General features: G+C 45.5%; 1 protein-coding gene across 1 annotated transcript; it reads left to right on the forward strand.

The window, feature by feature from the left end:
- The first annotated feature begins 2,524 nt into the window (after positions 1 to 2,524).
- LOC129342975 (phospholipase A2 inhibitor and Ly6/PLAUR domain-containing protein-like) lies at positions 2,525 to 11,119 on the forward strand. Its single transcript, XM_054998933.1, has 4 exons — positions 2,525 to 2,573; positions 4,094 to 4,252; positions 8,074 to 8,211; positions 10,911 to 11,119. Exons 1-4 carry the CDS (start codon positions 2,525 to 2,527, stop codon positions 11,117 to 11,119), a joined length of 555 nt encoding a protein of 184 aa, XP_054854908.1.
- Positions 11,120 to 15,437: the final 4,318 nt, after the last annotated feature.

Raw genomic sequence — 15,437 nt, forward strand, 5'->3', positions numbered from 1 at the left:
GTGAGAAAGGGAGAAAATATTTACCTTCTCTATCCCATGCATAATCTTGTAAACCTCTATCATGTCACCCCTCAGTCATCGTTTCTCCAAGCTAAAGAGCCCCAAGTGCTTTAACCTTTTTTCATAGGAGAGCTTTCGAGAGTCAAAGCTCCTTTCTTCAGATAACAGGCACCTGCACTTAAGGATATCCACTCCTTCCTTTTTAAAAATCCTTAGCTAAAAGCCACAATTTCCGGCAGGTTTTTTTTGCACATAGACCTAGCCAGAAATACACAAAATAAAGAGAGCTGGGTGTGTGGTGTAATGGATGCTGAGCTGCAATAAGAGAGACCCAATTTCAGTTTCCACTCGGGCATGAAACTCACTTGATGACCGCGAGAATTAGTAAAGGCTACAGTGGACATTGTTGGGAACGGCAGAACAGAGGCAACATTTTACCCTATGTGGTGGACTTGCAAGGAAACACGAAAATATTGGATAAAGATACTTGAAGAGATGCAAAAGATTCTCAAACTCAGATTTGAATTAAATTCAAAAAGTATGTTTTTAAATATTTTACCAATTAATGTGAGAAAAGAACAAGAAGATCTCTTCTGTTACACGGTGACGGCAGCGAGAGTACTATGTGGAGATTTTAGTCTGCATCTAGCCTGAGGAGTGTTTTATGAGCATTATATTAGACTGCTCACTGTTTTTTATGCAACAGGAAACCCATATGAGAGACTTTGAACTCTTAAAATGAGATTAAGTAAGTAATCTTCATATCATAGTCAAGTCTTCCTGCACAGCGCCACCTTGTGGCCCTTGGGCTAACTCAATTTACATCATACATTCTTTTCTAAGGGCCAAACTGGATAATTATGGCAGCGAAAAGATCTCAAGTTTTAAAACTTTAAAAAGTGGCACCCCTAATCTAGCTTAACCTTGAGGAGGAAGGTAAATAACTTAACACACAAATGAAAGAAAGTATAAATATTGAACTATATATGTGTGTGTGTGCAAAGTGCCATCAAGTCACAACTGACATGGTGACCACTGCTGAAGCTTTCAAGGCAAGTGAGGAACAGAGGTGGCTGGCTATTGCCTTCCTCTGCAGAGTCATCCTTGGTGGTCGTCCATACTGACCCTGCTTAGCATTTGAGATCTGACAAGATTGGACTATATCATACTGCATTCCCTCCACAACTACATAAATAAATCCTGAATATTAAAAACAGACTTTTGAAGGTCAAAGTATGAGCTCTGCTTCCAGGTACATTTCAGGGATTATTCTGCTCCTTGGACTTTTTTCTTTATGGATCTCCAGGTTATATATAATCTCTTAGGACATCTGGTAGCCTTTGGCCACCCTTTCCCACAGTAAGAATAGGCATCTATTGTAGTCTGGGTGATTTGAATTTCATGTCACAACTATGAAGGTGTTGGTAGGGTTGCTCACCCCTATCATAAATATAGGTAGGGATTACGGTTTCCAGACTGAGCAAACCTACCTGAAATATAGAAGAATTGTAGCTCAGGACAAAAAGGAAAGAAAACATTCCATCTCTGTTTCAGTTCCTGACTATCACAGCCATGACTTCCCTCATTGGTTAAAACAGAAGGAGGCTGGAATGGGCCACTGTGCAAATTAGGCAGAAAATTCTGAATATTTTGTCTTCGCCATCCAAATACAGAAGACCTAAAGACTTGCTTTAAAAATAATAATAATAAAAGCTGGGGATCCAGACCAGATAATAGGTTGAAAAGACATTGGGTGGCATGCCCATATTTCAGGTACAACCTGGCTAACTGAGCAATTTGGCTCTTCACAATCTATTGTGGGAAAAGGGGCAGAGTCACTTTAAGAGATTTAGAACCTTAGAGAGCTCAGAAACGGCATTCTGTTGGTGGTGAGTTTGAACGCAATTCCTCTGTATTCAGATTCAGTTGAGAGGGTGGCATTTCTTTAAAAAGTTTATGAGTGTTACTTGCTTTTGAAGACTCCTTCCTATCAGGCATTTGTATGGAAACATAAAGGGGAAATGCAATAAATGGATAAATAATAACAGTCCCAGCCCCACTTTGGCTTCTCCGTTTCTCATCTATTGGAGCCGCCTGCCCCCTCTCCATCTTCCCACAAACCTCTCTCACCCATTGCTCTTCTCCAGAAGTTATCTTGGGGGATAAACCTTCACCAAAGCCTGACCCCCTTCCACTCTCAACAAAGGATCGTGTCTGTTCCTGCCCCCTTTCACACATTCCAGGTCACCCAGGGGTGTATAGAGATGGCTGTTGACCCAAGGATATGTTACCACAGCAGACACATGACCACACAGGAAGCTTAGGGCTTCTGATAAGAGTCGAGGATTCTTTTAGTTTTGTGAAGGAAATTTCTTCTTGCTGCTCTGAGGAATATTGCGGATTTCCAGCTCACCATCTAGTTACATGGGCTCCGTGGTAAGTGACCACGTTGGCTGTCATTACAGATCCCAAGAATGTGCCTCACGAGAGAGTTTTTCCATCAGCTCTCACACTGTCCACCGCCATGCAGACTCTCCCACGACTCTTCCTCTTCTCTGTGCTTCTCGCTACAGGTAAGGAGGAGGTGAGCAGGCCAGAAGTCTTCTGATGGCTTATCTTGGGCCCAATCCAGCTGGTGTCACTTGATTGGCATGGAAACAAGATGGCTGAAATTCCCAAGGTCACCAGGGAGCTGGAAGAAAGCAAACTTGTCTCTTTCTCCCTCCTTCCTAATCTCCTTCTTCAAACCCTTGACCCCTTTGTTTTAACCCTCCTGTGGTTATCCTCAGTTGGAAAGCACAAATGCATTTGCTTATCTTTTAAGTACATCAGTCCCTGTGTCACTGTTCACGCTGGCTGTCTGCCTTTGTCTCTTGCTTTTTTGTAAGCTCCTTAGGGGCAAAGACTTGTTCCCCTCCATTATATATCACCTTGTTATGTGGAATGTGTATTGAGTTGACATATCAAGGAGGAGGAGACGATATAATACAACCCAATGTCAAATCCTTGTAATAGAGATTTTTTAATAATATGAGGAACATATTAGGAAATGTGAAATCAGGCAATGTGAAAAACTGAGGGATGAGACAGCACTAGGATGCTGTAGCAATAAGCAGAGCAGTAAGTATAGGGGCCCTTCAGAAAGAGAGCTATTGTGGAGTATTGGGGGTTAGAGTATTTGACTATGAGCCAGGCGACCCTTTCAAATCCCTGCTCTGCCCTGAAATTCACCCAGGGCCAATAATTCTCTCTCAGCCTAACCTACTTCCACAGTAGGGTTGCCAGGTTCCTCTAGTCTCCTGGGGAGGAGACTGGGACACTGGCTCCTACGCCCTCAGTGCAGTTGCTGTTGTGATTGTGCTCCCAGTGTGTGTGATGATGTCACTTCCGGGAGTGACATCATCACTCAGGGTCAAAGGCACCCGCGTGATGACATCACACACACTGGGGAGGGCAGAGAGAGTGGGAAGCTCTCTCTCTCTTGCTGCTGCTGCTGCCACCACACCCCTTGTCCCTGCCAGCATGGCAACACAGGGGCAGTGGCGACTGCAGCAAGAGAGAGAGCTGTGGTGACCACAGCCTGCTCTCTCTCTTGCCGTGACTGCGGCCACCCCTGTGCAGCTGGCACTGGCAAGGACAAGGGGTGCAGCGGCAGCAAGAGAGAGAGAGCAAGCCGTGGCCACGGCAGCTTGCTCTCTTGCCACCACCACCACCGTGCCCCTTGTCCCTGCTGGTGGCGGTGGCACAGGGGTGGTGACAGCCACGGTGAGAGAGTGGGCTGCAGTGGCCGCAGTGGCAGTGGTGAGAGTGGTGTGCTTTTGCAACCGCTACCTGCTTTCTCTCTGCCACCACCGCTGCCCGCTCTCGTGGCATGAGAGCACACCCTGCACACAGGGGCACGCCAGGCTACCCGGGGAGGGGGCACTCCAGGGAATGCGCCCCCCCCACCAGCCAGGTAAGTGGGCACCAGGGGGAATGGGGGAACCCCCGCCCCGAGCGGGGGGATGGTAACCCTACTCCACAGGGTGGTGGAGAAGATCAAATAGAGGGAGAACAATTTTGTAACACACTGTCCTTTCTTTTCTTTCCCCAGGAGGTTTTCTAAAGTGTGAAATTTGTTCCAGCCCCAGCAGCAGCTGTGTTGGTGAGAGAAAACTCTGTGATGCTGCCAAAGACGTCTGCGCCATCATCTCTATTGAGAACACCATAGGTGGGAGCGAGGGGCCTCGGACCAGTCTGGGTGGTGGTTGTGGTGAGGAAATGCAGGCAAGGCAGCTTGCTGCCTGGATGGAGTGTTATTTGGGAGCTGGCCTAGTGAGGCGTGCTTCTGGTTCTGTGGTACCTCGGTCAGGCAGTCTGCAGTCTCTCTTGGCCCTTTCCTGTCATGACCTCCAGTTTGTATCAGTCCTGCTGACTTAAAACATCTCTGTTTGCAGCACAATCCTACCTACAGGACTGCCTCACTCCCTACGGCAGCTTTGCTCCTCTGAACAGGGTCCCCTGCAGGTGCCACCCTGCACATGGGCAAAATCAACAGCAGCCTGTACACGGGCCTTCTCTGTGGTGGCCCCCTACCCTGTGGAACGGCCTGTCTGAGGAGGTCAGGAGAACCCTCACTCTCCTGGATTTCCACAAACAATGTAAAGCCAAATTATTCAAAAGGGCTTTTTACTCAGATAAGAGGGCGGTATTTTAGGGAGGGAGTCTCAGATGCTTCGCGAATGAGTTAGGGACCATAGAGTTCAACACTATATTGTTTTAAATATGTACCCCCCAGGGCTCATTTTGAGGGAGAATGTGCAGGAATGCAGTTCCGGTAGTTCCCCAAAGAGGTCACATGACAGGTGGTCCCACCCACCTGACTCTCGGCCATTTTGGGCCCGTTTCAGCCTGGGTTGGGGCTGAAACAGTCCGGATTGGGCCTCTGACGGGTGGTGGATCACTCTCCCCCTCAGCAGCGGCCTGATCCTGAACATTTTGGGCCCCTTTTTGGCCATTTTCAGCTCCTTTTTGCCATTTTGGGCCCAATTTTGGCCCTGAATAGCCAAGATTGGGTCCAAAACAGCCAGGGTAGGTGATGTCAAAGGGTGCGGCATATGCTAATGAGTTCCTCCAGCTCTTTTTCTATGAAATGACCCCTGTGTACCCCTATGTGCTACCTGTGCCTCATATTGTCTAATGTCAATCCTAGAATCGCTTATGTTGTTTCAGCATTTCTTCAACTCTGTATTTGATTGCTAATGCTATGTCTTTGTGAACTTGTATTTATTGGCCCTATGGCATTGTTTCTGGAAATGTCCCTGCCAGGGCTTTTTTTCAGGTGGAACGTGGTGGAACGGAGTTCCGGAACATCTTGAAAATGGTCACATGGCTGGTGGCCCCGCCCCCGATCTCCACACAGAGGGGAGTTGAGATTGCCCTCCGCACTGCTGGAGCAGTGTGGAGGGCAATCTCAATTCCCCTCAGTCTGGAGATCAGGGGGCGGGGCCACCAGCCATGTGACCATTTTCTCTGAGGGCAACCCACTGAGTTCTACCACCTCTTTTCCCAGAAAAAAAGCCCTGGTCCTTGCTAAACATTAGGAAGCACTTCCTGACAGAGCAGTGCCTCAGTGGAACAGGCTTCCTCGGGAGGTGGTAGACTCTCCTTTGAGATTTTTAAGCAGAGGCTAGATAGCCATCTGACAGCAATGCTGATTCTGTAAACTTAGGCAGATTGTGAGAGGGAGGGGAGGAAGAGTTACATCAGTGCTCAGTTCTTACATGCCTAGGGTAATGCCAATCACCACCATGGGGTCGAAGCAAGTTTCCTTAGGCCAGTTGTGCTAGGGATCCTGACTGTGTTTTGCCATCTTCTGGGTATGGAGAAGGGTCACTGGGTGTGTGTAGGGAGGAAGGGGAGGTAGTTGTGAATTTCCTACATTGTGCAGGGGGTTGGACTAGATGACCCTGGAGGTCCCTTCCAACCCTATGATTCTATAATGCTATGATTCTATTGACTATACTAATCTCATGCTATGTAATCCACCTTGAGTCTCACCAAGAAAGGTAGACTATAAATGACATAAATAAATAAACAATTGGGATCGTTTAAGGGTCAATGCAAACAGAGATTTCTCCTGCATCATTCTATTCCTAGCAGACACCTCCCCCCACCCCGAATACGGCAAACATGCAGAAGCACTCAGTCAGATTAAATATCTGGAAGATAAGTGGAGGTAGCTGGATTCTAATTATTCCTGTCCACATGTCCAGCTATCATCTGGAATGCTAAAGAATGAAGTAAGAGTCTGTAGAAGCGAGGGATGAAGTGTCTTCTGTTGGATGTAGAATCTGGTCCATCGGACTGTGCTGTTTTCTTTACAATTAATTGTACCAAGCCCAATTCTTGTTCTGGAAAATTTCTCATAAGATGTATCCCCTTCCCTCTCAGTTTGACTCTGACAAAAAACATTTCTTCTTATTTGGGGTTCAAATAGGATTAATGTTCAGAGGCACTTGGGCAGGAGGCAGGATTAGACCAACCTCAGCAGTATATGCTCCTCTGGAAGTGAACAGTTGTTAATTTCTTTGGAAAAATAGACAGCAGTGCACTTGGGGAGAGGGTTTCGGGCCATTTTGAATAACAGTTCTAACAGTTCGTATCTGTTTGAAGAATAAAAGGCTGAAAGTCATCAATATTCAGCTATTGAATTCGCCCTCCTCCGCTTTTTTCTCCCAGTTCTTGCAAGGGTTCATGAGTTGCAACTGCTAGTCCAGATAGCAAACCGTCTAACTACTTAGAAGAAAGCCGCAGCTTTTCTAGTTAAAATAAATTCTAGTTAAAATAAATTAAAATAGATTAAGATAAGGCAGAACAATGCTAAAACTCTAGCAGAGAGATGAGGAGCAGCTCCATCTCAGTTAACATGTGTCCCAGAAGAAAGTTCTTTGAGGATTCTTGCAATACCCAAATTCCCCAACCCAAGCTAGTCCACTCACCCCAGCAACAGTCATTTGGTCAGTCACAAAAGACACAACTCACTTTCCATTCCCTCTGCAGAAGACATCACGGTTCAGACCATAGCAAAAGACTGTGAATCTTCCGAGATCTGTATGACTTCTGGGAAAATCATGGATTTGGGGAAGGGAAGAAAGATACGTTCCTATTCCACCTGTTGCCTCGAAGATATCTGTTTATTGGAAAATCCTCAGCGTAAGTGTATCATTTTTTTTATTTTACCTTCCCTTGCTTCCTCCTTTGATCTATTTCCCAAGGCAGCTTGTTCTGTGGGTATCTTTCTTCAGTGACGCCCTCTGGAGATGGCATTTCAGGCTGGCGATACACACACATCTGCGCGTTGCCTCCACTAAGCAGCAGCATCCATCAATAATAAAACGGAACATTTAGGCAGGGCTTTCTGCAGAGCATTACAAAATGTTTCATGCTGCTCCTAGAGAGCTCAAGGCAGGAGAGGGACAGCTCCAGATAATCTTTGCCACTGCATCAGATGCTCTGCTAACTTTTCTCTGGTTCTTGCTGGACAGCTCCCTGTTGGTTCAGCACTCTGGACTTTGCTCTCTAGCTTAGGGCAGCTTCTCAGCCGTAGCATGCAGTCTCTTTAACCCACTTCAGTGTTTGAAGCCAGATGGATTTTTTTTGTGCGCTTTCACAGCTACCTGAACGCTAAATCACTGCCCTTTCACAGCTGAGCCGTCTGTGCTTCTGGGTGGTGGCAGACTTTTTGTTTATTTTTATTTACTTCATTTATACTCCATTTTTTGTCCCCAAGCAGTTTATACCATTCTGAAGAAGTGAGCTGTGGCTCATGAGAACTCATATCCTACCAGTAATTTTTTAGTCTTATAGGTGCTACTGGACTCTTGCTCTCTTCCGCTATATATATCCTGCCGTTATCTACAACGAGGACCCAAAGCAGCTTACAGCCTTGTCCACTCCTCCATTTTATCCTCACGGCAACCCTGTGAGGTAGGCTAGGCTGACAGAGCATGACTAACTCAGGGTCACCCATTGAGCTTCTGAACTTCCACTTTCCCACTCCTTATGCTAACTCCTCCTTCATCCTGCTTGTAGTATTGCCAACGGAAAATTACACCAATGGAGTACAATGCCCTGCCTGCTACTCTACCTCTAACAGTTGTGTTTCTGAGATAATCAATTGTACCGGATTTGAGGATCATTGCTTTGAACTGGTCTCATCCACACGTGTTGGTAAGTCTGATTTCCCATGCAATGAGCTTTGAAACTTCTTCCCCCTCTCTTAGTAGGATTGTGTTTTGCCTTAATGGCATTGGTTTATATAGACCTTTAAACCCCACTTTGCCCCACAAAGGAGTTTACAACATTGCACTTATTTCTATCTACCTTACCATGCTCAGTTCTAGGTATTGGCTATCATATACAAGCTCTTCACACCTTCAGTCCAGCACACCTATAGGACCGCCTCTCCCCCTATGCTCATCCATGGCAGCTTTGCTCATCTGAATAAGGTCTCCTGCAGGTGCCACCCTGCTATGGGTGAAACCAACAGATGCCTGTACACGGGCATTCTCTATGGTGGCCCCTGCCCTATGGAACTGCCTGTCTGAGAAGGTCAGGGGAGCCGCCACTCTCCTGGCCTTCTGCTAACAATGCAAAACAGACTTATTCAAAAAGGCTTTTTTACTCAGAAGGCTGTATTATAGGGAGGGTGGTCTCAGATGCTTCGCTAATGAGTTGGGGACCATAGACTTCACCACTATGTTGCTTTGCATATTGCTTGTTGTTTTAAGTATATGCCTACAACAAGTAGTTGTTTTAAGTATGTGCCTCTGTGTTCTACTTGTTGCTGTAAGTATGTGCCTCTGTGTTCTACTTGTTGCTTCAATTAAATGGAGAGCCAAGCTGTAAGACCAGGACACTTACATTTCCCATCAAAACTCGAGGGAAGCTGACAAGTGTCCAACCTGTGTCAGGCATCACCTGTAGCTTGGCTCTAAGTTACCATGAGTGTACAGGTAACAAAAAGTGAGGGGTTACATGGGGCTGGCGTCGGCTCTTATGGACTTGTTCAGTTCCATAAAGAGAAGCAGCCTCCCGTCCATGAGAAATCCAGATCTGTGCAGATACAGAATTTCTCACTGGGCTGGAGTCTCAGCTTCTGCTTCCTTTGCTGCTTTGTGAGCAAACATCCAAAGAAGATCTATATATATATATAAAAGGGGTTGCTGAAGTGTTTAGTTTCTGCCTTTCCATAAAAATCAGAAGAACACTAACAGCATTTGAAAAAGCTATGGTGCAGCTGTTAGCTATTCAAAGGCACCATCCTTCTTGTAAGGTAGGCTATTAGGAAGTGAGGACAAAGACCAAGGAGGAAAAAACACCCCTCTGAGAAGCAAAACTAAGTGGAGAGGGGCAAGTGGAAAGGAAGGGGGGGGAAAGACAACTATTTAAATCCAACCTAAAGGAGAGGGGTTTTGCCTTGCCCAACAAACCACACCTGAGTTTATTGATGGTGCTTTGTGTCACTTCTACGCAGAAGAAAAGATACAAATGGGGCGTCATCTGCATTTTACTGCACTCCATTGTTTTGATAGTTGGAGGTGATCCTTGTAATGGGTGATTCCCAGAGTCAGAGGCACCTCCTTTCCTGGTCTTCCCTTCAGGTATCTGCACATCAAAGGTGCAACGTGTTGTTAAAGTAAGTAAGAAGACAGAGAAAGCACTGTGTTATATAGATAAGCTTAGAAGAAAGTGAAAGTTAATGTTTGACAGATAGAATAAATTTGAAATGAGTAAGGGAAAAGGGACAAGGGGTTGGAAAACTGTTGGAAGTCAACAAAAGGGGGGGAAAGGGAGGGGGTTAGAACTGGGGAAATTAAAGGAAATTGACTGTAATGTACAATTTAATGATTTCTAATCCAATAAAAATTAAAAAAAAAAAGGTGCAACGTGTAAAAGGTTCCTGTCGCAGCCCTGGCTGGTTATGGAATCTACAGGAAAAGTTGTTGTCCTTTGGAAACATCTGTGGAATCATGGCTAGAGATGGGCACGGACCGGGAAAAAAACCGAACCATGCGGTTCATAGTTTGTCAAATTTCACGAACCATGAACCACGAACTTTCATGAACTTGTCCCTGGTTTGCGAACCGGTTTGTTTGGTTCATGAAAACATCACATCCGGGTCAGAAAATCATCATTTCCAGGTCAGCAGAAGGTCACTTCTGGGCCACAAGAAGGTCACTTCAGGGTCAGCAGAAGGTCTGCAGGAAGTCCATCCCCTGTTGCCTAGGAAACTGATTGATTGGCACCAGGCTGTCTGCAGTGACGAACCAAAAAATGAACCAAACGAACCAGCCTAAAGTTAATGGCAGTTCGTCAGAAATGGAATCTGACAAACCACGTTTCGCGAACCACAAACCAGCCTGGTTTGTGCTTAATTTTGGTTCGTGTTTTGGTTCGTGCCCATCTCTAATCATGGCTTCTCTCTCTCTCTCCCACTGCTAGCCTTGGTTCCTACAGGCACATCAGCAGTGGCTGGCATCTTGGCATGCAAGCCCATTTATCTGGGTGCAGTGTGGCCATTTCAGCACTTTTGTAGAGGGGGGCTGCTTGTGGATGCTGGCTCAGGAGCCGCTCTGCCACTTCCTTGGCTCTCCTCTCTTCATGCATTGCATTGGCCTCACCACCCAGTTATGTACTGTTCCCACATAAAGTCCATACCCAAATTATAATGAAGGGGGCTCTGGGCAACATAAGACATCCAATAAACAATGCAATAGGGCTATGATCACAGAATTGGAAAACTGCAAACAGAGAAACCATCTAAGGCATGAACTACCCTCTTCTTCTTTTATCTTTTTAAGATGTTTGGGATGCAGTTCCTGGAAACAAGGGTCACCCTGAGTTTTCATCTTGTCTTCCATATCCAGGTGAAAAAGTAATCGAGGCCACCATGAAGGGCTGCACAACCAAAAGTATTTGCCTGGCTCTAGAAGAAGGAAGATCCTTCCCTATTAAAAGGTCTGGCCTGGCTGTCAAAGAGGGCAAATGTTTACCCAGGTTTTCGAGGGCATCTCAGCCCACTGGACTCCTCTTCCCGGCCTTCTCTGGGCTTCTGCTGATGAAGATTTTCTCCTGAAAAGGGCACACATTGGAGATCACGTCACCTGTGCTCGGCACTACCCTCCCATTATCTGAACAAGAGTCTCTCAGAACGCAACATCAGCAGTTGTATTCCCTGGCTCTTTTCTTTGTTGTACCCAGGGCAAATAAACACCATCTATAAAAGGAATGCCAGTTGACTGCATGGTATGGGTACTCATAGAATTCTCCCCTTTTGGCCTATGTCCTTAAAGCCCCAGAGGTGTCAGTAAAATGTAGAGAGATGTCGATGCTCCGTATCAGTTAGTATCTCTTCAAAAAACTCTGTATTCCTACACCAGTTTGGTGTAGTGGTTAAGAGCAGCAGGACTTTAATCTGGAGAACCGGGTTTGATTCCCCACTCCTCCACTCGAAGCCAGCTGGGTGACCTTGGGTCAGTCACAGCTCTTCCAGAGCTCTCTCAGACCCACCCACTTCACAGGGTGGTTGTTGTAAGGATAATAACAACATACTTTGTAAACCATTCTGAGTGGGTGTTAAGTGCAGTATATAAATCGAATGTTATTGTTGTTATTATGGTCAGGGCTCATTTCAAGGGGGAATGCACAGGAACGCAGTTCTGGGAGTTCCCCAAAGAGTTTTGGCCTGGATTGGGGCTGAAATGGCCTGGATCGGGCCTCTGACGGGTGATGGATCACTCTCCCGATCATCAGCAGTTCGATCTTGACCATTTTGGGCCCCCTTTCAGCCATTTTCAGCCCTTTTTGCCATTTTGGGCCCAATTACGGCCCTGAATGGCCAGGATTGGGTCCAAAACAGCCAGAATAGGTGATGTTAGCAGGTGTGGCATATGCAAATAAGTTATACTAATGACACCCTTCCGATTTTGGATCAGTTTTTATTTCATCTTCCTTCAGAGATCAGACTTCTGGTTAAAGATAAACTTACAGAGAATGTCAACCAAGCATCAGAGTGGGCAGATAGATTAACACTTAATTAACACTTGTCCTTTTAATTGTCTTTCTACTAATGAACAGGAGCTATCAGTCAGTTAGAAATAGACTTTGTGTTCGAAGAGAGAAACAACTTGTTAGTAAAGTTGTTGAACTCGTTGAAGACAAATGTAACGTATTGGAAAAGCGCAGCATGTGCAAAAAAGAGTATAAAGAATTAGGAAACTCCTTGAAGGATGCTAGCCTTCTAAATGAATCAACCAGTGCATCAAACATGAAGACAATGTGTAAAGAACTGAGCAGCTCAAACTCTGTTCTCAAGAAGGAAATAGACTTGTCAAAGGCTTTCACGGCCGGAGAACGATGGTTGTTGTGAGTTTTCCGGGCTGTTTTTTTTTTAATTTTTTTTTATTGGTGAGCCCAAATTTAAAAAATGTATACATACAATCAATCCCCTATTAATTAATTCTGACCCCCACCCTTTCCTCCCCCCTCCCTTATCGAGTTCCAGCAGCTTTCCAACCCCTAATCTCTCTTATTACTCAACTTATTTTCATTAATATTCTTCCCTAATATATATCCTAACTCTTATTCTAAGCATATACAAATTCTATTATATACTATATTATACTGTATTCTATAAAAATCCATTACAATATTTATTATACTTCTCATTAATTAACTACATATCTAAATAAAATTCCTTGCACATAATACTAACTTATATATATCCCTTTGTCTCATAGTTAATCATTCTATCCAGAGTTTTCTTACACATAAAACGGTTTTCCGGGCTGTTTTGCCGTGGTCTTGGCATTGTAGTTCCTGACGTTTTGCCAGCAGCTGTGGCTGGCATCTTCAGAGGAGTAGCACCAAAAGACAGAGATCTCTCAGTGTCACAGTTTGGAAAGGATGTTGACCTGCCAACATCTTTTCCACACTGTGACACTGAGAGATCTCTGTCTTTTCGTGCTACACCTCTGAAGATGCCAGCCACAGCTGCTGGCGAAACGTCAGGAACTACAATGCCAAGACCACGGCAATACAGCCCGGAAAACCCACAACAACCAAGGAAATAGACTGTTTAGAAAAGAACAGAATATTAATAGCGAAACGACCAGAAGAAGCAAACAACAACCCAGTAGAGAAGGCCAAAGCCAAAATGACCTCAGCCCAGCAGTGGAACAACCCAGAGAGGAAGATAACACCCCAGCAGAGGAGGAACGGAGGTTAAAGAAACCCAAGACTTTAAAACAAAAACCACAGAAGAGTGAGAAATAGACTTAACTGGAACTGCAGAGATAATAATACATTCCCTAAGCCAGAGGAAGCTGCACACAACTCTTCTGAAAAAGAGATATGTTCTGCCTAAGGGCAAGGGGGGGATTTGTAATGATTTCATGTAAATGTATGCATGTGTCTTTAAACAATTGGTGTGAGATAGGTGAAGAGTGGGGATGAAAGAGAGGGATGAGTGAGAATATGATTGGTTGATGACCGAGAGTGTGGGCAGAGTGAAGGCAATTTGAGACTGAGAGTAGAGACAGAATAGTCAAGTCAGAAGAAAGCAGGCTAGCTGGGTGCTGCCTGAGTAACTTTAAGCACATCTATAAGAAATATTGAGTCAGAGGAAAGCAGGCTAACTTTGTGTGAAGCCTTTGAAGAGATCTGTGTGAATTAATTTAAATGAAGTAACTTTAAGAACCGAGAACTACTTTTATGAAACCGATACACTTCTTGAAAAAATAAAAGTTTATTTTGTTTTTATTATATCCCAGAGTAGCTGTCATTGCTATATCCCATTCCTATCCTCAGGGCCACATAGAACCACGAAGGAGTCTGACGATTAGGCACGTTACAAAAGGGAAAACTTAAATATCTTGGAATATAATATTCCTGATGGCAGTAATCTACCTAGAGGGTGTAAGGGAAAGATTAAAGGCAAAATCTACCCTAGAGAAAGTAAGGGTCCTCAGGCTTTTATTCCCTGTTGGTTGGCCATCCAGATCAACTGGTAGTCCACTGTGTGAAAATGAATGCTGGAATTAATGACCATAGGTCTGATCTGGCAGGGCTCTTCCAATATTTTACTGTAGGAGTTTATAGGGATTTCTTGGGAGGCCTTTTCTGAAAAGCCAAAATACCATTACGTTCTGCAGCTATGGAGCAGAGCAAATTGCATCGGAATAGGTTGGGTTTCTGTCTTTCCTCCCACCCCCCACACACTATTTAAGGGCAGAGCCCTTGCTGCTTTCAAGGTTTCTGCCCCTTAGACTCCAGCCCCAGGACACATCTGGAGTTAAGCAGCCCCGTCCTACCAGCTGCCTTCTTGGTACCTTCCTGCATTAGATGAGTATCTTGGGCTACTGGAGAGTGGACACTTTGGGATCTTACAGGGGCCCAAGTCTTTCCTTGGCTCAGAATATTCACTGCAAAAAAGAAATGTTCGGCACAGCATTTTTATAAAGGGATCAGAATGGTAGTAGAATGGAATAGCTGTGGAGGTTGCTTTATATAGGAGAGGACTGTAGGCTATTGCAATGTTTATTGAATTTATCATTTTCCTCTTGCTGCATTGTCTTCTAGCTTTGTAACCCCAGGGGTTTCTTTTTTCCTGATGGGACATAGTGGGATGCAGTACTAGCATCTTTTTCTGCAGTATTGACACTTTTCAGGCAGTGCGCTGGCACTCCCAAAGCAGCAAATACCATAAATACCAGCATCCCTTTGTAAAGAAAAAAAACCACTATATCACCCACTTTCTGAATTATGACTTTTCCTGCCTACAAAGCTTGTCAGGTCCATGCCTGGGTGCAGCTGCACCAGTGGGACTGCTGCCTGTTGAGTGCCCTTGGGTGTCGGCTCCCCTCAGCCAGGTCTGGGACGTTGCTGTGCTGGGGGCCTTAGTGCTGCCTATAAGCAGCCTTGCCCTGCCCCAGTTGGGACACAGCTGCTTTGGTGCTTGTCCAGGGCTCCTGTGAGGCCTCCTGTAGGTGCAGGCCTCTGGACAACAGCCTGAGAGGGGGTAGACCTCACCCTCTCGTCTGCTTCTCCGCCTTGCCTGTCTCCTCTAAAACTCCCTTTCATTCCATCTGTCTCCTTCTGCTCCTAACTCTCTACCACACTGCTACACAACAACCCACCCCACCTTATGGGTGGACTTCCCTTATATCCCTTCATCCATTCCATGGCCTCGGCTGTCCTAGGCAGTCACACTAGTTGATGCTTTGCTGGCTGCCTTGGCTGTCTCTGCTAAGGGCCTCAGGCAGCTCCACCTGTGGCTGCTTTGCTTTCAGCCCCACCTGGTTCTGGCTGATTCCTTAAAGCCTGCCTGCAGGCTGGGGTGTGGCCCTGTGCTGCCCTTCCTCTACTACAGGTAAGGCTGCTGACTGTCTTGCTGC

Source organism: Eublepharis macularius, chromosome 15, assembly GCF_028583425.1.
Source record: "Eublepharis macularius isolate TG4126 chromosome 15, MPM_Emac_v1.0, whole genome shotgun sequence".
NCBI classification, from domain to species: Eukaryota; Metazoa; Chordata; class Lepidosauria; order Squamata; family Eublepharidae; genus Eublepharis; species Eublepharis macularius.

Excerpts from the sequence above, each read along its gene's own strand:
- LOC129342975 (XM_054998933.1), top strand. The coding sequence starts at position 2,525 with ATGCAGACTCTCCCACGACTCTTCCTCTTCTCTGTGCTTCTCGCTACA. Across the intron at positions 2,574-4,093 it reads CTCTGTGCTTCTCGCTACAG|GAGGTTTTCTAAAGTGTGAA; the intron begins GTAAGGAGGAGG and ends TTCTTTCCCCAG. Across the intron at positions 4,253-8,073 it reads CAGTCTGGGTGGTGGTTGTG|TATTGCCAACGGAAAATTAC; the intron begins GTGAGGAAATGC and ends TCCTGCTTGTAG.